Here is a 24,721-nt window from a genome sequence, read left to right on the forward strand (position 1 = left end):
ATGTACAGCTATGCAGACATAGCAGTAGTGAAGAACAGACTACAGTATGTACAGCTATGCAGACATAGCAGTAGTGAAGAACAGACTACAGTATGTACAGCTATGCAGACATAGCAGTAGTGAAGAACAGACTACAGTATGTACAGCTATGCAGACATAGCAGTAGTGAAGAACAGAACATTTACAGAGTCTCAGGGAACAAACAATTGGCCAAATGAAATTAAATTCAGACCTGTTGGTTTGAACCTGTTTTGGCAACATTAACACACACTACTAAGGCTTTCTTGACATCAACTGCAATTTTTGTAATAAAGAAAATAATAAAATCACTCAACACCCCCAGTCCCAGTGCAATCTGGAGTGACAGACAGGACACACCTGTGTTAAGACTCAGGACCAGGGAGTGTGTTAGGGTCTCTGGTCATAGTAGCAGGTGCTGAGCCCCTGAGAAACAGCTTCCCTCCACTGTCTCCACTGCTGCTTAGGAAGTGGGATAGCAAGCCGTACAGTAGAGGCCTGAAAACACACAATACGTACAGTTGAAGTCGGAAGTTTACATACAGTGGGGCAAAAAAAGTATTTAGTCAGCCACCAATTGTGCAAGTTATCCCACTTAAAAAGATGAGAGAGGCCTGTAATTGTCATCATAGGTACACTTCAACTATGACAGACAAAATGAGATAAAAAAAATCCAGAAAATCACATTGTAGGATTTTTAATTAATTAATTTGCAAATGATGGTGGAAAATAAGTATTTGGTCAATAACAAAAGTTTATCTCAATACTTTGTTATATACCCTTTGTTGGCAATGACGGAGGTCATTGTGATTGGCATCTAAACTTTCATAGTATTACCACGACGACTGGCAACAAAGTTCGTCTTTCAGTCACAAAGGTGGGTATAACCAATGAGGAGATGGCACGTGGGTACCTGCTTCTATAAACCAAATGAGGAGATGGGAGAGGCAGGACTTGCAGAGCGATCTGCGTCAGAAATAGGAATGACTTCTATTTTAGCCCTTGGCAACGCAGACGCTCGTTGACTTGCACGAGCAGTGTGGTGCAATAATTGAATAACAGATTCCTACATTTATTTTGCCGCGGACGCGACGCGGGCGGTGTAGTCAGGGTATTAGGTTGGAGTTATTAAAACTCGTTTTTCAACCACTCCACGAAATGTTTGTTAACCAACTATAGTTTTGGCAAGTCTGTTAGGACATCTACTTTGTACCATGTGCATCTGTACAAACAATAGTATGCAAGTATAAACACCATGGGAGAACGCAGCTGTCATACCGCTCAAGGAGACGCATTGTCTCCTAGAGATGAACGTACTTTGGTGTGAAAAGTGCAAATCAATCCCAGAACAACAGCAAAGGACCTTGTGAAGATGCTGGAGCAAACAGGTACAAAAGTATCTATATCCACAGTAAAACAAGTCCTTTATCGACATAAACTGAAAGGCCGCTCAGCAAGGAAGCCACTATTCCGCCATAAAAAAGCCAGACTACAGTTTGCAACTGCACATGGGGACAAAGACCGTACTTTTTGGAGAAATGTCCTCTGGCCTGATGAAACAAAAATAGAAATGTTTGGCCATAATAAACATTGTTATGTTTGGAGGAAAAAGGGGGACGCTTGCAAGCTGAAGAACACCATCCCAACCGTCAAGCACGGGGGTGGCAGCATCATGTTGTGGGGGTGCTTTGCTACAGGAGGGACTGGTGCACTTCACAAAATAGATGGCATCATGAGGACGGACAATTATGTGTTAATATATTGAAGCAACATCTCAAGACATCAGCCAGGAAGTTAAAGCTTGGTCGCAAATGGACAATGAACCCAAGCATACTTCCAAAGTTGTGGCAAAATGGCTTAAGGACAACAAAGTCAAGGTATTGGAGTGGCCATCACAAAGCCCTGACCTCAATCCTATAGAAATTTTGTGGGAAGAACTGAAAAAAGCATGTGCGAGCAAGGAGGCCTACAAACCTGACTCAGTTACACCAGCTCTGTCAGGAGGAATGGGCCAAAATTATTGTGGGAAGCTTGTGGAAGGCTACCTGGAACATTTGACCCAAGTTAAACAATTTAAAGGCAATGCTACCAAATACTAATTGAATTGTATGTAAACTTCTGACCCACTGGGAATGTGAGGATTGAAATAAAAGCTTAAATAAATCACTCTACTATTATTCTGACATTATACATTCTAAAAAGTTGTGATCCTAACTGACCTAAGACAGGGAATTTTTACTAGGATTAAATGTCAGGAATTGAAAAAGTGAAGAAAAAAATACGAAGTTTAAATGTACTTGGCACAAGTGTATGTAAACTTCCGACTTCAACTGTATGACTTCAACTGTATGTCTTTACTAGGCCTAATATTAGTATTTACAGTTTTCGATCAGGATAGGATAAGTCTTTCAGGTCTGGAATCAGTTTCCTGTGGCCTTTTATGAATTATTTCTAGATAAACTTACACAGATCTGGAACTGGGGTCCTCCACCACTTTTAGCTCATTCGCCATGAACTGTCTGTCAAGTGGTACCTCAGGTTGACCTGATTCTGAAAAAACATTGATTTGATAAGGTCATAAAATCCAACTTGCAATTGAATAACGGTGAACCTACCAATGGCACTTATATTCAGTTCTGAAATTGATTGTCATATGGTTGAATTGAATGCATACTATTCACCTGCTGTCAACACAGACGCTGTGTATCGATACTTGTTGAATTCCAGGTACTCGCGGATGAGCTCGTTGATTAGAAGGTTGTCGTGCGACAGCACAGGACGCGGCTCGCTCTGGTCGTCGAGCGCATTGAACACCTCAGCTCTGATCCGAGCCTTCAGCTGACCCAACACACCTCGAGACTCCAGGCTCTCTCTCAGAGCTGGGAGAGAAGATAAGCTGTTGAAAATGGTATCTTAAAAACCTCTGCAACTTGTGGGGACATATTGGTAACGTAGACTTAAGGTGTGTTGTGCTGTACGATAGCCAGGCAAACTTTGATAGCTAGCTAGCTAGCGCTACCTACTGTCGTCTTAAACTGCGTTGCACGAACTATGAAATAGTTGCACAGTTCGCTTCCGTTTTAATAAACGTAATATATACTTTAAAGTGAAAGAAATGACTATGCTTACCGCATTTCAGTTCCGTTATGGTCGCCATTGCAACAGGTATAAACAAATGGCGTTCGTATCCCTCACCGAGTTCAAAGGGTAAACTGTTAGCTGCACAAGTTAACTTTTGCTCCCACCTAGTGGTCTAACTGGGATACTTGCCTGGGCATGACGTTTCCCACTTGTTCCCACAGCGACAAAGTCAAAGTGGTCTATGTCGTAAACATTTATGAAAACAAAAATGAGCTTTTTGTTCTTAACAGAATGTCAGGTATAGGCATGATGTTAGCAGTGTGATTAAGGTTAGGTTTAAAATCACATTTTAAGTAGATTTTATGACTTTGGCTGTGGTGACTAGTGCCTTTACTGTAAGCAAATTATGCCTAATGTCTGCATGCAGGAGGTTGGTGGCAACTTAATTGGGGAGGACGGGATCGTGGTAAAGGCTGGAGTGGAGTTGGAATGATATCAAATACATCAAAGACATTCCATTTGCTCTGTTCTGGCCATTGTTATAAGCTGTCCTCCCCTCAGCAGCCTCCTGTGGTCTGCACACCCTGTCAATGACAAGCTTTGGAAAATGTGATCCCATTTATATTACAGTCATTACATTACCCAACTGCCTGCAGTCATGCTTGACTCATACTTATATAAGGCATAGAGGCATAATTGTATAAGGTTTGACAGATGAGACTCACAAAAACATTATTTTCAAAACAGTTTTATTATTTCCAGCATGAATTATTGCACAGTAAAATTTTCAATCAAAAAATGAACAGATTGAATACAAAAAGTATAAATATAATACAATCTCTTAGAATTTTAAGGCAACTTACATGTTCATTATATCACAAATATTGTAGTTTCTTCTTAGCATATTGTCTAAACCAGTAAGACAAAAATATTAAGATCCTCCTTCTTTTGGAAAGTCCATGTTATAGATATAAACAGGAAGGAATGTCTATTTACAGCCAGTCATAACTGGAACCAAAGGAATAACAAAAATAACACTGACATTGAATGGTATGTGATGAGAGTCTGTTACCTCAATATGTCACTCATACCTTTGAGAATTAGGTGGTCTGTGTGCGTGCTTGCACATGTGTCACATCCATAGCTTTGAGAATTAGGGTGTGTGTGTTCATGCACGCGTGTCTGTGTGTAGATGGAACGACTGGCAGATGTAAAGTGGAGAAACACTTTTTTTTAAACACATGTGGTCCATTGTTTTGAAAAGGCGTTCTCTTCATTCCTGTCGGGTTTCCCGTCACCACTGTAACAGTTGAACGTCCAGGTTTTTAAGGCCTACATACCCAACCATACAGATTCTATTGTCCGTTTTGTGTTTACTAAGACTGAAATAAAGAAATACCGCAGAACAGTTGGACGCTAGGCTAGCTAAGCACCGTGGCTCACTGCAGTGTTTTCTTGACCAGACTCATAAAACACTGAAATGGCTGGGTAGGAATCAGACTGAGTGCTTCTGAAATGGCACCCTATTCCCTATATAGTACAACACCTAAGAAAGTGCACTATATTCTGTGGAATAGGGTTCAATTTTAGATTGATGACTGTGAAAAGCTTTGTGTTTTCTGGGTTTTACAGGGTCAGCCCTTTAAGGCTAGTGTTCGGTCAGAGAATATTGCTCCACTTTCTCTAGACTTACCCTGTGGTTGGATGGTATGAGAATAGATATGAATTCATTATAAACTGTTTTTTTCCTGTCTGATGAGATGATAACATGGGGTTCTGTTGGAGGAAGAACCAAATGTTAGTTACCATCACTGATATGAACAAAATAGTTGAATTTGGTTGGCTGAGATTTCAACTCAACATCAAAGGTACCCAGGTGTTCTTCAAAAATATGCTTCATAAAATGTAACAGATCTACAAAAATAATTTGGTTCACATTCAGAGACTGAACCAAAGTCCTTTGGATTTTGCACTCAATCTGACTTTCATCTCCATAAGTTTCATTGGCACAGCCTATATACAATATTTAAGATGTTTGCCTAGCAACAACCCATCTGCGTCCAGATAGCTTCATAAATTACAGTCTTTGAGATCAGGGCTTGATGTCTCTTTCCCCTTCCGAGCACCAGTTTAAGTGTGCGTAGGTTACATGTCTTTATTGTGACCAGAGAGCACATACTGTTCACTAAATCGTCATCAGCTTCGCTTCTGGGTCGTCTTTGGTTTACACCGACTTCAGTTCCGGGTCGTTCTAAAAGCATTGCTCTCAGGAAGAGTTTGAACTGCCTGGATCGTGGAGCTAGGAATGGCCGATTCTCCATGTGTTGGTTTGGAAGAGCCAGGGCCATCAGAATTTTCCCCTGGACAGAGCCACCTCGGAGCTGAGTAGCTTTTAGACTAGCCCAGCCTCTCGGCACATACGGTAGAACTGTCCCCTGTTTGAGATGAGGTTGGTTGGGGAGTCCATCTCCGAGATGTGGCCTTTGTCCATCACTATCACTCTGTGAAAGGAAGAGTGAGAAGAAGTGTAAAATTCTGTGACTGAACCATTGATTTTGAGATGTTGCAACATCATTTGACTGGGGCATAACAGCTACTAGGTGTAGGAAAGGAATTGATATGCACATCCCAAACTTGAGAAACCTGGCGCTGGGCAAAAAGTATAGCAGAGAGCCTTACCTGGTATAGTCCATTATGGTGTTGAGGCGGTGGGCGATGGTGAGCACAGTGCAGTCCTCAAACTGTTGTCTGATGGTGGACTGGATCAGGGTGTCTGTCTCCAGGTCCACAGCGGCCGTGGCCTCGTCCAGAACCAGGATCTTGGTCTTACGGAGGAGAGCGCGGGCCAGGCAGACCAGCTGGCGCTGACCCAGACTAGAGAAGGAGACAAATGAAGGAAGGTTGAATATTGACACTTAAACTTTTGAGCACCAAAGCACAGAATATAGAGGTTGACAGTTGATAGAACCAGATATAGTAGACCAGATGAAGCAAAAATAATGCTCTATCATTTTTAGTCCAGGAATAGGCTTAATCTGGATGCAGGACACCAGCCCTACCCTATATGCTTTGTGTTTGGTCTTTAGTGGTTCTTTGTAGCTCAGTTGATATGCGTCACATATTGTTACGGGATTGACGCAGGAGATGAGAAGCAGGTACGGGGAGTGAAGGTTTATTAGCTGACGGACATTAACATAACAGGCACAATGTGGACACGGAACACAACCGAGGAACAGACTGATATACAGTGGGTAATCAACAAAGTGATTACCTCGAGCACCGGGGGAGCGGGAGCAGGCGTGACAGATATGCATGCCTCAAATGTAGGCACGCATGACTAAGTTTCTTTGGATAAAAGTGTCTGCTAAATGGCATATATTTATATATACTATTATGTTATTTGGTCAAATATATCAATTGTCCGTACCTGAGGTTCTCTCCTCCCTCCGAGCACTCATAATTCAGTTTGTCAGGCAGGTTGGACACAAAGTTCTTGAGGTGAGCAAGCTCTAGCGAACTCCATATTTCCTCGTCAGTATACGTGTCAAAGGGGTCAAGGTTCATACGCAGAGAGCCGGAGAACAACACAGGGTCCTGTTGGAGGAAGAAGCAAAAGTCAGTTACCATCACTGTAGTAAGACATTTTGGGAGATTATCAAATAAAATAAATAACTGTAGTACCTGTGGGATGATGGTAATGCGGGATCTGAGGTCGTGGAGTCCGATCTCTGCGATGTTGACTCCATCGATGTAGATCGCTCCCTTGGCTGCCTCTAGGATTCTGAAGATCCCCAGAGCAAGGGAAGACTTTCCAGCTCCGGTTCTGCCCACAATGCCAACCTAAGAATGACAAATGAGACCCTTCGTTAGATAGGATCAAATCGTTTTTACTGGTCAGGTAACATGGCTGGGAAAATACCCCTGGTCCTAAGTATGATAAAACTGTAAAAGGAGTATGTTGCTTCAGATGAATCTGAATATCATAAACAAAGCATTATGGGTACTGTAGAAGGCTACCTCATTCTAGATTGTACTGACCTTTTCTCTCTCCTGGATTTTCAGGGTGATGCCTTTCAGTGCCCAGTCCAGGCCCTTGCGGTACTGCAGTCCATAGTCTTGGAACTCTATAGTGCCAGTCTGAGGCCACGCCAGAGGCAGGGAACTGCCCTCCACAGTCCACACAGCCTGGTGAGTATAGAGAACAGTTAAGATTAAATGGATCTGTCTCTCTATATCTATGTTCTTTGTCCCTCTATGTCTATAGATCTAAACAGGTTAGTTGCACAACACTTCATTTACTGTAAACCTTGCTAGAAAATTGTTAGTTTGGCAACACTCCAGTTACTGTAAACCTGACTAAAGAATGGTTAGTTTGACAACACTTCAGTTACTGTAAACCTGGCTAGAAAATGGTTAGTTTGGCAACACTTCAGTTACTGTAAACCTAAAAAAAGACAATGAATAACATTCATGAAACAGTAACTGCCGACATAACTTAATGACATAACAATGTTAATATCGTGACTCATGTCATGCATTACTTGTATAACAGCTAATTTCATTGAGGGTAGCTAACAGAGAAGGTATGCAGCTTACCTCTTTTGCAGTGTCAGCATACTCCTTCACCCTCTCAACAGACACAATGTTGTTCTCTACGTCTGTCCATGATCTCACAATCCAGCTCAGAATGCCAGTCACCTGCACAACACGAGGTTCAAATTAAAACAGAGCCCTCTCATTTGAGGTAATATGCAGTTAGGATTGTGCAGCACGTAGGTAGGCTTTTCTTCTGCTTTTTTTTCAGTTTGGTAAACCACACACTTTCTGATGCAATAAAAGGCATTGCCTGTAATGGGTTTTGTGTGATTGTAGCCCGGGTACAAAATATTAAAATGACTATTCTTCTTTGTTGCTAAATGGATCATTTACCTTTAATGACTACGGTATAGGGAGTAATATCTTACCTGGAGGGAGTGTGACACAGCCAAACCAACAATGCCAGGGCTCAGGGTGTCTTTCCCCATCACTGAGAGAATAGCTGCGGCTAAAACCACACCGTTACCGACAAACTCAAGATTAACTGCCAACCACCTGCGGATATCAGGAGAAGAAAGCCCGATTAGTTGCGGTGAAAGTTTTGGCCTCCATCATTCATCATGGAGGTGTTTTGATTGTGTCAAATCGGCAGTTGGCAACCCATCCCTAACGGGATTAATTGACACATAAACAAACATTACAATCCTTCAGGTGTTCTGCGCAGTACGTACCGCATTAAGAATGAAAAATAAATCAATACATAATAGAGATAAGGTTATCCAAGCAATAATAATAACCCTAGAGTAGTGAAGAAAGAAATGCAGATAAAGAAATACAGAAACATTTCACAGAAGTAATTTAAAACCAGTCTGATTGAAGTGTGAGAGATATAGGCCTACAACACAATCAATATGCATATGTGCACTTTGCTATAGGTCTATGTCTGGAGCTAAATATTTGTATAATTTAATTATAGGTCGCCCTTTTTCTTTTATTCCAGGCTTTATTTTAAAAAATCTGAAAACGGAACAATGTACACCAGTCACCACATAAATAGGATATTTTATTTTACCAGAGCATGTACTTCAAGGTGAATGTGTTGTTTCTATCAAACCTAACCTGGTGGCCACAAAGCGGGGAAAGTAGGAGGTCTGGTTGAAGTCGACCCTCTTGTTAGCCTGCACAATGAAGCGGTGCTGTTCTCCGAAGGCCCGTATGACACTGGCTCCCTGCACCGTCTCGTTGAAGTGGGTGTAGATGGGCGAGCGGCTCACCGACTCCAGCCTCCGCAGCTGGCAGGAAGTGGCCACGTAGAAACTCTGTATAAAAATAAAACATTACGTTTTAATGAACCGAAAGTACCAAGGGGTGGTGTATATGTGTGGAAGTGGGTTTTCCACTCCAGCATTTCTAGTAGATTTACAGTATGTAGCCTGCCATTACTTAGCACTAATATGTTAGCAGGTGGAATAAATCACCATGCAAAACCAACAACTTGCAAAATCCGCTATTTAGGTTTTCAAGAGTCTAAAACTATTATTCTCCCACAAAACGGTGTCTCAGTTGGTTAGAAACATACCTGAACGAAGGCATAGAGAATGGCGAGGGGCAGGATGACGACCGCCGCAAAAGGTGTAGCCAACATGACGATGATACAGACTTCCATCAGCTTGAAGAGGTAGCCCAGCATCATCTTGAGGCCGTCGGGGATCATGCAGTCGATGGCGTCGATCTCCTTGGCAAAACGGTTTAGGAGGTTCCCACTGGGGGTGGTCTCAAAGAAAGACATGGGGGAGTGGAGAACGTTCTTTAGGAGGTCCATGTGGAGGTGCCGGGAAGCGATGATACCGCCGACCGAAATAGCCACCGTGGTGCCGAAAATAGCGATTCCTGAAATATAAAATAAACTGCTGTTAGGATCCTTGCTGTTTGGCAACTGTGGTTTATATCAGATACTGAAACTCTCAATCTCTCAGAAGGACTCTTGGAGTACGAGTACAATGGAGGGTTATAACAGGTCCAAATAAACAAACATTAGTGGGATTAAAGATGGAATCCACATTAGGGGAAACAGCACCACTGTCCTCCCCAGCACCTTTGTTGTTATTGCTTGTGTTTTGTGGATGAAACGGAGTTGAGGTGTGTCAAGCAGCATGATAAAACAAAATGCAGTACATATTCTGCTGTTCAGTCGTGCATGCAATAATAAAACAGTGTTCATTCTTCGGAGTAACTCATTTGTTGTTGTAATAGCCCCAAACGTACCTGGCTGTTTCACCATTAAGGATTCTAGCTAAACTAGTCTATGCTGTTTCACCATCAAGGATTTTAGCTAAACTAGTCTATGCTGTTTCTCTTCATCCAAGTAAAAAAAAACTACTTTTATCTTTGGTGTCTTTTCTCAGTAAAATGCATTCACCACTGACCTTGTGCGAAGCCCAGAGCCCCGTAGACGGCCAGCTTCATGTCCGTGTCGACCTGGGTGCCGTTGACGATGGGTTCGTCGGCCCACAGGCTCAGCCAGTAGTTGTAGGCCAGCGAGGCCCCCTGTTGGAAGGCGTACAGGAAGACGATGGGGATGATGAAGGCCATGCCGATGGTCTTGAAGTACTCCATGTACATCTCCAGCCTCACCTGTGGTAAAAAAGACAGGCAATCAGTTGCTAGAACTTGACAAACACTTGTTAATATGTGAAAGCTGAGAAAGAAGCTCCGTTTGTTTTAAAGAAACAATGTACTGGAGCGCTCAAATGGGTACAACCTGTATGGCTATGGAGACTTTCTAATTTAGTTTGAACCATTTTTAACCATAAGAGGTGCAGTCAAAAATCAGCTCTTCTTCTAGACTCACCCTCCCAGTGCGCGCCTTGTCAACCTCCATCAGCTTTCCCAGGTCCTCAGGAACCTGCTCCTCGTCTATCTCAGACATGGGCTCCATACCCTGCAGGTTAGTACTGTTGGTGTCTCCCCTAGAGAACATAGAGGGCTTTCAGTTAGGTGTTTATTTTTAAGATGCTTGGCATGCTCAATGTGACGTTTTCTCCAATAGACGTTTATTATACCATTGAATCAATTAGAACCATGATGTTATCAGGAAAAAATGATGTAATGTGCTCTGGAAATTCACTTACCCAATGAGCTGCTCTTGGGATAGATCTCTTGAGAATGGCATGAAGTCTGTAACACTCAGCCGTGAGCTGGCCCTCCTGGCACCTGCAGCAATGGTACAAAATGTTCATTTACATGGAGAATAGCTTGTTGGTGAGAAGCAAATGTTTGTTCATCAATGGCAATAATGACTTATCCCAAATTTCATTACAATGAGGTCCTACCCCTCTGTGCGGCGGTCTCTGTGACACTCTCTGTACGGTCGTTGCTGGCGAAGGTATGGATGAAGTCTGCAAAGGCCCCATGGCGGCTCAGCAACTCCTGGTAGGAGCCACTCTCTGTGATCTCCCCGTCCACCAGCACCAGGATGAGGTCCGCCTGGGGCAGGAAGCTCATCCCATGGGTTACTAGGACACGGGTCTGGTAGCACAAACCACAGGAGCAGGATTAATCAAAATAGACAGCGGAACTAGCCTAATCAGCGGAACTAGCCTAATACAAATGGTGGATTTGATTTGAAGAATCTGCAAAATCATGCTTTTCCATCTCAAAACCACACAAGGAACAGTCGGTTGGTTACGTGTAAGCTTCTAATATTGATTTTCACTCTGACTGTTAATAGAGATCATATTTTTGTCATAGTTTTACCTTATCTCTTAGCACTCCCTTGGGTCCGATGACTTTGTCGAAGATGTGTTGCCCCACATGAGCATCCACAGCAGACAGGGGGTCATCCAGCAGATAGACGTCAGCCTTCCTGTACACAGCCCTTGCCAGGCTCACCCTCTGCTTCTGACCACCCGACAGGTTCAGACCCTGTCAGGGAGAAGAATCAAGAAGAAGACATGACTCAAGATTCCAGAACATTCTAGAAGACCATTTGATTGACCGTCTAGTGAAAGGAGGTGGAATTCTAGAAGATTATTTTCACACCTTCTCCCCAATCTCTGTGGAGTCTCCAGCAGGCAGGATCTCCAGGTCAGGCAGCAGAGCACAGGCATCCAACACCCGCTGGTACCAGGTCTTCTGCTTCTCACGACCAAACATAACATTGTCCTGAACCGTGGCATTCTGGATCCAGGCCTGCTGAGGTACATAGGCCACTGAGCCCTGTGGAGACAGAAAAATAAAGAGGAACATTAGCATTGAAGAAGAAGAACATTGAGTGTAAATCAGACCCTTAGATTGAAAACTGAAAACCTTAGATTCAATATATTCAACTTCTGTTGCTTCCTATTTTAAGAGAACTTGTTTACCTTAATTGAGACACTGCCGCTCCTCTTCTCTGTCTCTCCAAGCATGGCAGACAGCAGGGAGGACTTCCCGCTACCCACATGGCCCACCACCGCCACCAGTGAACCCTGGGGTACACGCACATTAATCCTGTAAACAGAGGAGTGAAGTTGAGTCTCTTAACTTAAATTTCAGAACGTGTGAAAATGGGAATACTGTTATGATTTACCTTTTAAGGCATGGAGGACCTTCTTTAGTCCAACTGAACGTTCCGTTGTCTATCAACACACCTTCCCCATCTGAGAAGAAAATAGAAAGAGAGGAGAGAGGAACCATTGAAAAAAATCCATACATACAGGCATAACAGTTTATGTACCCAACAACTACCCAACGTTAAAAATATAATGTCCTTTTAAGTGACATGTCAAATTGCAGAGTCTACATAATTACAAGAGATCTAAAATTACAGTGTGATCTTTTCACGAGCTGTCTTAAGGAAATGTTGACGGATTACAGGCGAAGAAAACTGCTTTTATTTATCCGGAATCATACGTCTGACTGTCTAGAAGTAATTTACGTTCAACCACTGGATGGCAACATCCTATCATTACTCAGTCTCCCCAGTCGACCTCGATCACAGGAAGTGACAACATAACATTACCATTAAGGGTTCTGGATAGAATGCCATGGATGTAAACAACACATCTTCGGAGGCTTGTTTTTATTGGTTACGACAGGCAGAGGCAGACCACACTTCCCACTGGATAAGAGTTGCTATGAGGGTTTTTTAAAAATGCATTGCTATAGGCTGATACAAAGCCCTTTGCTCCACTTGGAGCTAAAGTTATAGGTCAAGTATGTCAACATACATGGCACCAGTAGGTGTTCTTACCGGTACTCAAAGGGGCCTTGGCTACATTGTCGTCTTTCAGCTCCTCAGAACACAGGTATTTCCCTAAGCGCTTCAGCGAGACAATGGCCTAAAATTCAAAGAATTATAATTTTTTTGAACAGCAGCACAAAACATTATACATTGGTTTGGTCTGTTGAATACTGGACATTGTATTTCACCTGCATGGTAGTGCTCATGGCAAAGGGTAGCTGGCTCAGTGGGGTCTTCAGAATGTTGATGAGAGCCATGGAGACAAAGACCTTCTGGGCATCTAGGACGTTCTTGTCATCAATCAGCACATAGACACCAAACATGGCAAAGGCAATCTGGGGGGAAAAAACAAATAAGCATGATTGGGACATGGTGACCTGAAGCTGTAACTGTAACCATCACACACAGAATTCAGCGATGATACATTTCTACTGTGAGGCTTGAAGCTATGGATATAAAAGAGTAGACCTGTATAGCTGAGCGAACACTGCAGCACGGGTATTATTTACCATGCATTTTCCAGTCAATTTTCGGTGTTCTGGCTTGTTAGGATGTTCAACAGAGTGTTACATTTATACAAATGTTGAATTTTGCTTTTTTTTCTATTTACTTATTTAATTAAATGTCTTGAGAGATGTATGTATGTATGTATGTATGTATGTATGTATGTATGTATGTATGTATGTATGTATGTTTTAAGTCATCCCAAGTGGATGGGGTTGAGGGGGCAACATAAACCTATACTTCCTTTTCTATATATTGTTTTACTATCCTTAAAATATGCATATTGCATAAGATACCTTAGATAACTTTGGTGGTTCCCTCCAGAATCCCTTCCCTAGTTGTAACTGTATTATGCTGGCCCTGGACAGAGCTCTACTGAGGTTCATTTGAACATGGTAGCATTATGCTCTGGTCTAGGAGAGGTAGATGCAGCCTTCCAACAGGAGGAAGGCCAGCATAGGGGGAAGGCCAGCATAGGGGTCCAAGGTTTTCTTCTGGGTATTTTGTTGTTTTAGCTGTTTTTTCTTTATGATTTTATTACTCTGACTTTTCAGCACACTGGCCATGTGATTGTACTAACATTAATTTCTGATTACTATGACTACGCCTAATTAACATACTCTAGGCTCCACATGCTTTATCAGCTGGGACGTGAGAGGAATTAACCAGGTGGTGAAGCGTATCCTCATCTTATGTCCTTAAGTCTGGACGTTGTTTTTCTCCAAGAGACCCATCTCCAGTCCAGCGAACATGATGAACTAAAGAGAGGATAAGTAGACCAAATATTCCACTCCAACTTTGGTGCTAAGGCCAGAGGGGCAGCCATCCTTATCAGAAAAGGCACCCTGTTTGTCTCCTCCAAAGTCATTTCAGATACTAATGGAAGATATATTATAGTCATGTGGAAATGGTTTAGCACACAGGTTATTCTGGCTAACCTCTATCGTCCTAATTGGGATGACGGCAGGGTAGCCTAGTGGTTAGAGCGTTGGACTAGTAACCGGAAGGTTGCAAGTTCAAACCCCCGAGCTGACAAGGTACAAATCTGTCATTCTGCCTCTGAACAGGCAGTTAAACCACTGTTCCTAGGCTGTCATTGAAAATAAGAATTTGTTCTTAACTGACTTGCCTAGTTAAATAAAGGTAAAATAAAAAATGACGCAACATTTTTCTCTGACTTCATCGCAATACTCATCATTTGATATTGGGTGGAGATTTCAATTGTGTAATGCATCCAAGTCTAGACAGATCCAGACCGAAGCCCAACAATGTAATTTCAAAATCAGGCGCAGTAATCAACTCATTTCTAGAATCCTATAATTTGTCTGATCCATGGAGGAGGAGCTATCCCACTGCTAAACAGTACTCCTTTTTTTTCCCAGTCCACAGCTCATACTCTAGGATTGACTTTTTCCTGCTGGACAATAGAATTCTTCATTTTGTAACTAATAGCCAATATCGCAGCATCTTTATCTCAGACCATAGCCCTGTCCTATCTCAGACCGTAGCCCTGTCCAGCTAGATATCAGCTTTCCGGACAGTACTGTGTCACAAAGCGCATGGAGACTTGACCCACTACTACTATCCTGTAGTGCCTTTAAAAAATACACATCAACTCACATTGATGTCTTTTTACAGATCAACTGCACCCCTGATGTGTCTCACTCTGCTGTGTGGGAGTCTTTAAAAGCATATCTAAGAGGCCAAATTATTTCATTCACAGTGTATGACAACAAACAGCGCACCAAACTCACCATCTCAACTCATTCTAGATGCGGACAACAGATATGCCTCTTATTGGAGCCATCTCAACTCATTCTAGATGTGGACAACAGATATGCATCTTATTGGAGCTATCTCAACTCATTCTAGATGTGGACAACAGATATGCCTCTTATTGGAGCTATCTCAACTCATTCTAGATGTGGACAACAGATATGTCTCTTATTGGAGCTATCTCAACTCATTCTAGATGTGGACAACAGATATGCCTCTTATTGGAGCTATCTCAACTCATTCTAGATGTGGACAACAGATATGTCTCTTATTGGAGCTATCTCAACTCATTCTAGATGTGGACAACAGATATGCCTCTTCTCCGACTCCTGAACTCTACAAAGAGAGACTGCTACACCAATTGAAAATTTGACAATCTTTCCACCAAACAAATCACTTTAGTAGCCTTAAGCCATGAATCAACCTAGATGGTCTATTTGTCATGTGTGATGAGGGAGAAGCAGCTTCTCTCCGTGAACATCTAATCATCTCTTCCCAGTGTCACAGATTGACACAGCATTCCAGTTCTGGCATAGGAACAGTCTGGTGTTTTATTTGTTGATAACACCTTGGTCTCATTCGATACTCTGAGGGTTGACCATAATATTCCCAATACCCACTTGTTTATATATCTGCAATTCTTGCCCAAAAACATTTCCCTCCATTTCCCCTCGAGCCCACTAAGTGTTCAGTCGACAGGTGCTTAGATTTGAACCCATATCTGAAGGGAAAAATCTCCAGATTATAGGACATAATACAGAACATAAATCCGCCTTCCTTGGCAAATACAAAATCTGCATGGAAGCAAGACATGGGTGGCGAGCTACCCGATGATATATGGAAACACAGTATTGAGCGTATCCACACATCATCATTTTGCATAAGGCATGGGCTTATTCAGTTTAAGGTTTTTCTTATTCTCCATTACTCAAATAGCAGATTGGCAAAAATATACCCAAATGTTGACCCCAAGTGTTTGAGATGTCACCAGAGTCCAGTGACTGTGGGACACATGTTTTGGTCATGCCAATCTTTGAGTGGCCTCTGGGACCACATTTTTGAGGCATTCTGTTTACACATGTGTACCCCACATTTTTTTGTGGGGGGTACTTTACACAAAGTACCCCAAAAATGGCAGTGACCCCAACCCAGTCACTGACATTTTTGGTGTACTTCCCCTAGACCAGAATGCTACATCGCTGCTAGCTCGCCACCTTGTCCTCTTTCACTAGAAGTCTGCAAAGCTGTCCTTCTTCATGCAGTGGGTTAAGGAGGTGATGTCATCTCTGTCTCTGGAGAAGGTTAAGTACACTGTGCTTGGGTCCCGATAGAAGTTTAACCTGGTCCCCATTAATACAATACCTGGAGAGCCTGCCTTTTACTTAGTGGAACTTGCATATTTTGGTAAGTAATAATCTCTGTTCTCGTGGCCATTTATGCTGCTAAGAATTGTTATTCTGAGGGGATGGATGGGAGAATGAGGGGTTGGGGTTGTACTGTTTGTGTTGTCTATAAAGTTTTTTTTTATTTTTTATAAATACAAAAGTAAAGAGTAGACACTGAGCTATACTCCAAAAGACCAAATAACTATTACTACTAGTTATATTGTATTGCACATACCAGGAAAGTGGATGAGTTGAAGGAGGCGATGGAGATGGAGTAGAGGATCTGGGACTTCTTCAGGGCCTTCAGTTCTTTCTCCCTGTATCCCAGGACCTGCTCCAGAAAGGCCTTCTCCCATGCATAGAACTTCAGGATCTTGATCCCGTTCAGGATTTCGTTCATCAGCTTGATTCGCCCATCCATAAACTTCATCTGTACCTCCTAGGGAGAAGCATTCAAAGACATGGTTAAATAGATAGTCGGCCCTTCTATAAAGAGGGAAGAGGACAGCAACACCACAAGAGAACAGCACAATAGAAAACCTATAGAAATGTTGTTGCACCAGCATACCTGTATCTATTACTCATCTCAGGATGGCGCTGCAGTGGATAGTAGCCGTCTTTAAATGACTTAAATGTAAATGTCTTACGGGCTCCTGACCAATTCTGCTATTTTGTGTGTTTTTTTGTTTGACGAAGCCATTGACAAATAAAATGTGATTTAATGTGATTTTATAAACATTGAGTTGTCAGTTACAGCTGCAGATACTTGTCAAGTAACAGCTAATGTTGAGCACTCTACAGAAGTATGTACTTGTTTCATTTAATTAGAATTGTACTATGTTACAGTATTGAACACAGTTCTTAAAGCTTAGCAGTTTTACGACGAGGAAACAACAAAGCGGACAGGAAAGTGGTCAGTGACATTCTACGACTGTAAATTAGATTAAAACAGGCATTATTGCCAAAACTGTCTGTTGTTTTTCCAAAAAACAAATGAAAAATATAGCCTTTTATAGACCCTTTTTTTCTGTGGTTGTTTTTCATAAGCATAACATGGTGGAGACATCCATCCAACCCGCACTCCCACACAGCTCTGTTTCGGCTATGTAAACCAGCTGTGGCATCCCTGACCAAGCATGCAAAATCACATTCTGATTTGGCTACTGCCTGGGGTCAAAGTAGCCTGGAAAGACTGTCTGGTCCCAGATCTTTTTGCACTGAGGTCAAAGTGCATATGAATCTACTCTTAGGACATGTCCGTACCTGCAGTTTGCTCCTTTTCTTGGCGATGAATCCATTGAGTGGGAAGATGAGGATGACGGTGGCAATTCCGGCTAGCGCAGATGGGCCTAGGTGCTGTAAAATGGCATCGTTTTACACAAGTCATCAAAAGCAATGTGTTATAAATGTGTAGCAAAGAAAACAAATGTCCGTCATCAATGAGTACCAACAAAAACAGAAGTGACCGTGCCATCCATACCTGCCAGAGGAAGAAGAGGCAGAGGGCGATCTCAATAGGAGCCAGCCACACTGCGTTGAAGTAAACCACAAAGTCCATGAGCTTCTGAGTGTCGGCTGATACCAGGTTGACGATCTCCCCCACTGTGCACGTCCTCCTGGATGCGCTGTTGATCACCAAAGACTAGAGGAAAAACAGAACAACCTCAAGTTAAACCTCCAGTAAATGAGTATTATGTAACACTTGGTTTCAAGGTTTCTTAACATCCAGAACCTCTTTTTCCAACTTAAATAAACTTAAACTTGACAATTAACATGTTTATTTTTCATTGTTTTTCTTCTTGGTCCTTGGAAAATATAATATGTTAATTGTTGAGGTATAGTTTATTTACGTTGGAATTTCAAGCCTGCCATTAAGAGCCAATGTGTACAACGTGACGCACAGTCACCCACTGTCTACTGGTTGGCACGACGACGTACCTTTCTGTAGACCAGTCCCATCACGGCTGTCTTCACTCTCATGCCCACGGTGAAGCAGGTGTACATGTACTGGTGGTTGAACAGGGACTGGAGACAGGACAGCAGGAACATCAGGGTAGCGTAGAAGTAGCCCTTCCACAGGGGGGCGTCTTCTTCGTTCATGAAGCCCAGAAGAAGACTGTTGGAGAGGGGATAAGGGTGAAAGAGAGAACATGGTAATATCATACAGTGCTTCCTGTGGATACATTCTGCTTCATGTTTCTGGAGACTTTCAGCATACTCAACTCAAGTCTTGAGTCTTATTCATACTATAAAACATAAGCCTATACACTGAACATGGACACTGTGCCCCTGCCAATGCAGTGCATTTAATGGAGTCATAAACACAGACAAGTTACTGTTCTCTGTCAGCTTTGTATACCCCTGTCATGTTCCTTCACTTTCACTGCTTTGCCATGCAGCCCTGTGCGGACTATGATCATTAGTGTGGCCGCAGGGCCTGCTGGTCGACACAAAGCCGTCTCTAGTTGCACAACAGTGCGCCTCTTGTGGCTGGGCTGGCCTCAACACTTGGCTAGTGGCTCTCTTATTGTGGTCCACCAGATCAACCTCAGCCTTTCTGCTGTTTAGAGCCTTCGCTTCACTCTCTCTTTCCTTCCTTTCTTTCTTTTCTTCCCTCCCTTAAACTAAGCTAATGTCCTTGACTCTCCATGTTGGGGCAGAAAGCTGTGGTCTCTGACTCCTTTCTCTTGACCGTAATTAACACTTCCACCAAGCCATGGTTGTGCAACAACAACAACAAGGTTCCTGTCTAGACTGGCATTGGGTGCCAGAGATGGGTCAAGCATGGCGGGTCCAGTTTTAAGGTTGCCAAATTGACATTTTAGTATGTATATCAATGTAAAGGGTATTGGAAATAGACGTGGAATCTGTCTGACTTGCAAGGGATTATTGTGTCAAGTGCTGCCCTGTTTACGATGGCTTTGTTTACGATGTGATGCCATGGATTTATGGGAGGTTAGTCTCCTGTGTAGAATTAACGTCAAACCCTTAGCCATTTTTACCTGAGCACCTGAGGGATGGCAAACATAAAGAAGTCGTGGAAGATGATGCACATTGTCCCAGTAAGGAAGTAAGGTCCCAAGTTCCTGGCCAGTGTCCTCAGCAGACAGAAGCCAGAGCTCTGCTCCTTCTGCAGCTTCCTGAGTATCTGGGCCTGGTCGGGCAGTCTGGTGCCCAGCGCCACGGCTGCCACCATGGTTTTCTCCTGCCTGGTTAAACAAGCAGACAGAGAGGACATCTGGGTTTGATGGCCCTATATATTGGCTGTTTCATTTAATATGAAACAAAGGGATGAAAAAAATTCAACAATAGTCATTGTTGTTCATTTGACACATCTCCGGTGCAAAAATGTGAAGAGAAGACTTTTCAGCAGCCATAAAAGGCATTATCCTGCTCACACGAGAGTAGATGAGCGCTTAACGCAAGGTTTTGGAATTTAACAATGGGATCTTCAAAGCTAGTGTCTCGACGTTACAGTATGCTGTCCTTAGGGGACCTCTTTTGACCTATTTTCGGACTTAAGTGTCCCTTAGTGAGACAGCTTGATTTTCCGATTACAACTACACAAGCTCTTCAAGGGTCCTCGGTCATCTACAGTTCTAGGCAGACACTATTCTGAAGTTTAACCACAATGTCAATGTCATAAAAGTAAGTTAATTGATTCCTGAGTGTCTGAAGCTACATAATTAGTTTGGCGAGAGATGCATATTGTAATTGGTTCTTACTGTTGCAGTTTGGCACATTCTGTTGTCCACTCCTCCTCCAGATCAGAGAGGATCTTGTCCGATGTGTCCTCTTCCCTCAGGTTCCACAGGTCTCCAGCTTCCAGAGGGGTACGATAACCTTTAACCACCAGCCTGAGGGGAACAGCGATGACATACTGAGTGTGCAAATTAAGAACACCTTTATTGACTTGCACCTGGTCAGTCTATGTCATGGAAAGAGCAGGTGTTCTTCAGGTTTTGTACACTCAGTGTATAAGTTATACACAAACACCCACGTACATTATAAGATTTGCAGTATAAAAGATTTTTCAAACAAGTCAACATGTTGTTTGAGAGTTTCATTAAACCATCTTACCCAGTAAACCACCAGAAGAGCATCTTCGACAGGAAAGAGGCATCCTTGACTGGACATGGGTTCTGAAACAGATTATAGAGGGTGAATGTCACTGACTTTGACCACCATGTAAATCTCTCAATGTTTAAAGGCTTTGGTAAAACATATGACTCCTCTGTGGCTGACTTCAATGGTTCTATGATGTACTTGTGGAGTCTATTTACTGGATGCTAATGAGTTTAAACAGCATGATGTAGTAAGGTGGTCCTCAGTGGAAACTGCATGTGTAAATAGCTGGAGACTGGACAGGAGTAAAGCGCGTAAACAGTTAGAGTTAGTGTTGGAGCTAGGGTTGGGAGGAGAATTTGAGGTCCATGCTGGGTGGTAACGTGTCGTCACTGTGGCACCATGCTGAACACACACACCGACACACTAGCAATTTGTGCTCATGCTCGATCTTTGGCAACCTCTCTTCCCTCTACCGCCCCCTCACCGGAGGTCTTACTCTGTCTCTCTTTCCATCTCTCTCGCTCTTCCTCTCCATCCCTCGCTTTCTCTGTTGTTGTGACTGACTATGAGAATCTCTGACCAAGATGTGGGGGGAGCAGAGAACACACTAGGGTGTGGCTCTTACACCAGGCTGTGGCTTCCAGTCCTCTGAACCTCACTACCGCTGGCCGACCAGGACAGATGCTGAGAGACATTTAGGAGTTTTTTGGGACAGTTTGTTTTCTTGTTTTTCTCTCAAGATAGAGTATTATGTCATGGACTATACAGGCTTCACTGTAGCTACCACTACCAAAGTCAGGTTGATTAGAACGGGAGTTGTTATAGTCGCTATGGTTGTTTGGTTGGAACATGATTCATCAGTCTTTTTTGATTGAACCGACTGTGAGAGAGTGTGATTCCGTAAACTGCATAAATACAGAACAACGTTGGTGTAGTAGTGGTGTAACGGTCGTAGCATGGTTCATGTGGTGTGTGAGTCGTGTGTATGGAATGGACAGAGTAGACAACACATTCATTCATTAATTCACAGTGTCCTCGTAGGAAAGTGGGCAGAGAGAGGAAGTGAATCACTTGAGCTTCCACCAAAAGGGAAACTCAGGAAGTGTGTTGACAACGAAAGTCAAAAACCACAAGATGGCTTCTATTCTCAATCCCAGTCTCTGCCCAAGCATTCTCTCATGTTTTGGAAGGAGAGAGCATTTTGACGGAAGTGAAATATAGCCCACGTTCTGATCTAATGCCTACTTTGACGAGGACGGTTTTTCCCTCTGGAGGCTGGTCAGCGAAACAACACAGGAAGAGCTGGGCCAGTTGGAGTGAGAAGTAGGAGAAAAACGCTGTGTATCTCACAATATCGGTGGTGATACCCTGTTAAAAAAAGAAAACAGTGAATATTATATGATTTGCCTAAGTATATAAAGGTTAAATAAGTACAATTGCCAACGTTATTGTTGTCATTGCATTTCTCATGCAACATATAGTTGTGTAACCATTTGTGGGTTACTGAGACATGCATCTTTTGAGTTTTAAGACATGGAAATGGGTGGGTTACACACAGCATTGGAACTGTGCCATCAAGGAAATCGTGTTTCAATTTAAATGCTCTGTCACAACTAGTAAACAATGTATCATTAATTGCAATACTTTTTATTTCATCAGTGTGGGTTTGCATGAGTTTGTCAAAATGCAAGCTTTTCTTCCCAGATAAAGATTTCAAGATTTCCCATGCTTGAACTCAACATAAGGAACACTATATAGGACAGGATATGGTTATATGCCACGATCACAGAGAGACTCAATAAAGCTTATTTTGAACCGTAAAGCCAAATCATGGTGAAAAACCAAAGTCTTTAATATAAATGAAGCAATAGTAAAAAGCTCCCTGCAGTCACGCTACGACCCATATCTGTAAATAGAGAGATTGTGGGAGAAGCAGACACAAACCAACAACCCTCCCTCCCTCTTTCTCAATGGAAGACAGCCAAAACAGTGATATTAACCACATATTATGTGAACTGTGGTTTTCACATGTTATTCTTAACTTATAAGAGACCAGCAGGCCTGTTTTTGATGGCCCATATGTCAACCTAATGTTTACCCGTTTCCCTTTGTGTGAAAGTCAGAGCCATAGTAAACGGCAGTTGGAGTGGTTTTGTCATTTTAGTCATTTAGCATTTTAGACACTCTTATCCAGCTCTTACAGGAGCAGTTAAGGTTAAGTGCCTTGCTCAAAGGCAAAATGTTTTTCATATAGTTGGCTCAGGGATTTGAACCAGAGACCTTTCGGTTACTGGCACAAGACTCTTAACCGCTAGGCTATCTGCCGCACAGGTACGACTTATGATCAAATTGTAATTGTCAGATGCTTCATAAACAACAGGTGTAGATTTACAGTCAAAGGCTTATGAGCAATGATAGCGTGGCTATGTACAGGGGGTACCAGTACCTAATCGATGTGCAGGGGTACGAGGTAACTGAGGTAGCTATGTACATATAGGTAGGGGTAAAGTGACTAGGCAACAGGATAGATACACTGCTGCTATTTTCTATTTCTGTATGTGATGAGTGAGTGTGTGGCAAATGTGTGCCTGTGTGTGTGTGTGTGTATGTGTTGGATTGTCAGTGTAAGTTTGTGTGAATGTGTGGGTAGAGTCCAGTGTGTATGCATAGAGTCAAAATAGTGCAGAAAGGGTCAATGCAGATATTCCGGTTAGCTATTTGGTTAACTATTTAGCACACTTATGACTTGGGGATTGAAGAGGTTCAGTAACCTTTTGGCACACCTGTACCATTTGCCATGCGGTAGCAGATAGAACAGTCTATGACTTGGTTGGCTGGAGTTTTTGACAATTTTTAGGCCCTTCCTCTGGCACCACCTGGTATATAGGTCCTGGATGGCAGGGACTTGTACTGGGCCGTACGCACTACCCTCTGTAGCATCTTGCGGTCAGATGCCGAGCAGTTGCCATACCAAGTGGGGATGCAGCCAGTCGAGATGCTCTCAATGGTGGCAGCTGTAGAACTTTTTGATCATCTGACAGCCCATGCCAAATCTTTTTAGCCTCCTGACAGGGAAGAGGCATTGTCGTGCCTTCTTCACGACTGTGTTGGTGTGTTTGGACCAGGATAGGTAGGTCCTTAGTGATGTGGACACTGAGGAACCTGGAAGCTCTCGACCCGCTCCACTACAGCCCATGTGAATGGGGGAATATTCGGCCCTCCGTTTCCTGTAGTTGTTGATGACAACCTCACCCTATGTTGCACCCAGAGTGCAGATGGGGAGAACAAACTAGATCCAGCCGCATAGTGAAAACAGGGTCAGGATGGTATAGGGCTAGGAGTGGGTGGTAATATATGCCTGTAAACATAGGTCAGTTGGTCTGACCAACGAGCCGAGGGAATTGGGTCTGCAAAACCAAACATGAGCTCTGTACACTCTCAACGCTTTTACCGGTGCAGTGAAATGTCTCATGTTGAGATACAGGTATAACTGTCTTCTAATGTTGTTGCCTGTCTACCAGAAGAGCTGTCTCAAAGTTCTTCTCTGAGTTTGGCCACGTGTGTGCACGTTTGAAAATGTGCCCGTCTATACACTAGTGTACAGACTGACCAGCTGAATCCAGGTGAAAGCTATGATCCCTTATTGATGTCACCTGTTAAATCCAACCAGGGTTTTTCACACTCAACAGTTTCTAGTCTGTATCAAGAATGGTCCACCACACAAAGGACATCCAGCCAACTTGACACAACTGTGGGAAGCATTGGAGACAACATGGGCCATTCACCTTGTGCCGATGTATTGAGGCTGTTCTGAGGGAACAAGGGGGTGCAACTCAATATTAGGAAGGTGTTCTTAATGTTTTGTTCTCCCGGTGTATGTGACTGTGTTGAGTGGATAATACAAATACTGTATTTCCCAGTAGGTTGGTCCCAGTAGGTGTTTGCTGGCTGCTCCTGCCTATAAAAGTGGTGTTGACGTGCATCTGGTCTGACCTTGGGCTGCCATGTTGGGTTTTCTCACCATCACTATCGGTTTTACCTCAGAGCTGTCATTACCGCTGGCCTAAACACTACATGTGGTAATGTCATACTGGAGGCGATAAAGATGTGATATGGATGTGTGTGTTTC

At 42.9% G+C, this 24,721-nt stretch overlaps 2 protein-coding genes and 1 long non-coding RNA gene across 5 annotated transcripts in view; 1 reads left to right on the forward strand and 2 right to left on the reverse strand.

Annotated features, from left to right (window-relative positions):
- Positions 1 to 6: 6 nt before the first annotated feature.
- LOC118378164 (centrosomal protein 20) lies at positions 7 to 3,299 on the reverse strand. 2 transcript variants are annotated; one of them, XM_035765127.2, is made up of 4 exons: positions 3,148 to 3,299; positions 2,700 to 2,897; positions 2,484 to 2,568; positions 7 to 516 (listed from the first exon to the last, which is right to left on the reverse strand). In XM_035765127.2, exons 1-4 carry the CDS (start codon positions 3,173 to 3,175, stop codon positions 384 to 386), a joined length of 444 nt encoding a protein of 147 aa, XP_035621020.1. In that variant the 5' UTR covers positions 3,176 to 3,299; the 3' UTR covers positions 7 to 383. The 2 variants fall into 2 exon arrangements, with proteins under 2 accessions (XP_035621020.1, XP_035621021.1); XM_035765128.2 differs by having other exon boundaries at positions 2,700 to 2,914; positions 3,148 to 3,269.
- LOC118378165 (uncharacterized) lies at positions 2,832 to 16,906 on the forward strand. Its single transcript, XR_008121939.1, has 3 exons — positions 2,832 to 2,980; positions 7,162 to 7,287; positions 16,763 to 16,906. It is a non-coding gene; the product is annotated as an uncharacterized LOC118378165 (long non-coding RNA).
- The window catches only part of LOC118378163 (multidrug resistance-associated protein 1), a 32,646-nt gene continuing 11,762 nt past the window's right edge, over positions 3,838 to 24,721 (reverse strand). For both annotated transcript variants that reach the window (XM_052510747.1, XM_052510746.1), the window contains 27 exons: positions 21,838 to 21,960; positions 20,605 to 20,666; positions 20,250 to 20,381; positions 19,527 to 19,733; positions 18,463 to 18,640; positions 18,005 to 18,166; positions 17,788 to 17,880; positions 16,760 to 16,963; positions 13,048 to 13,194; positions 12,869 to 12,956; positions 12,206 to 12,275; positions 12,000 to 12,126; positions 11,677 to 11,853; positions 11,392 to 11,559; positions 10,968 to 11,163; positions 10,767 to 10,848; positions 10,487 to 10,604; positions 10,062 to 10,269; positions 9,215 to 9,525; positions 8,755 to 8,954; positions 8,064 to 8,190; positions 7,696 to 7,797; positions 7,138 to 7,284; positions 6,781 to 6,939; positions 6,527 to 6,693; positions 5,779 to 5,973; positions 3,838 to 5,600 (listed from right to left, as the gene is read on the reverse strand). In XM_052510747.1, coding sequence (XP_052366707.1) covers positions 5,492 to 5,600; positions 5,779 to 5,973; positions 6,527 to 6,693; positions 6,781 to 6,939; positions 7,138 to 7,284; positions 7,696 to 7,797; positions 8,064 to 8,190; positions 8,755 to 8,954; positions 9,215 to 9,525; positions 10,062 to 10,269; positions 10,487 to 10,604; positions 10,767 to 10,848; positions 10,968 to 11,163; positions 11,392 to 11,559; positions 11,677 to 11,853; positions 12,000 to 12,126; positions 12,206 to 12,275; positions 12,869 to 12,956; positions 13,048 to 13,194; positions 16,760 to 16,963; positions 17,788 to 17,880; positions 18,005 to 18,166; positions 18,463 to 18,640; positions 19,527 to 19,733; positions 20,250 to 20,381; positions 20,605 to 20,666; positions 21,838 to 21,960 — 4,059 coding nt within the window. In that variant the 3' untranslated portion in view covers positions 3,838 to 5,491. The remainder of the gene's footprint in view (positions 5,601 to 5,778; positions 5,974 to 6,526; positions 6,694 to 6,780; positions 6,940 to 7,137; positions 7,285 to 7,695; positions 7,798 to 8,063; positions 8,191 to 8,754; positions 8,955 to 9,214; positions 9,526 to 10,061; positions 10,270 to 10,486; positions 10,605 to 10,766; positions 10,849 to 10,967; positions 11,164 to 11,391; positions 11,560 to 11,676; positions 11,854 to 11,999; positions 12,127 to 12,205; positions 12,276 to 12,868; positions 12,957 to 13,047; positions 13,195 to 16,759; positions 16,964 to 17,787; positions 17,881 to 18,004; positions 18,167 to 18,462; positions 18,641 to 19,526; positions 19,734 to 20,249; positions 20,382 to 20,604; positions 20,667 to 21,837; positions 21,961 to 24,721) is intronic.

The sequence above is a fragment of the Oncorhynchus keta genome, unplaced genomic scaffold (assembly GCF_023373465.1).
Source record: "Oncorhynchus keta strain PuntledgeMale-10-30-2019 unplaced genomic scaffold, Oket_V2 Un_contig_6090_pilon_pilon, whole genome shotgun sequence".
In the NCBI taxonomy this organism is placed as follows: Eukaryota; Metazoa; Chordata; class Actinopteri; order Salmoniformes; family Salmonidae; genus Oncorhynchus; species Oncorhynchus keta.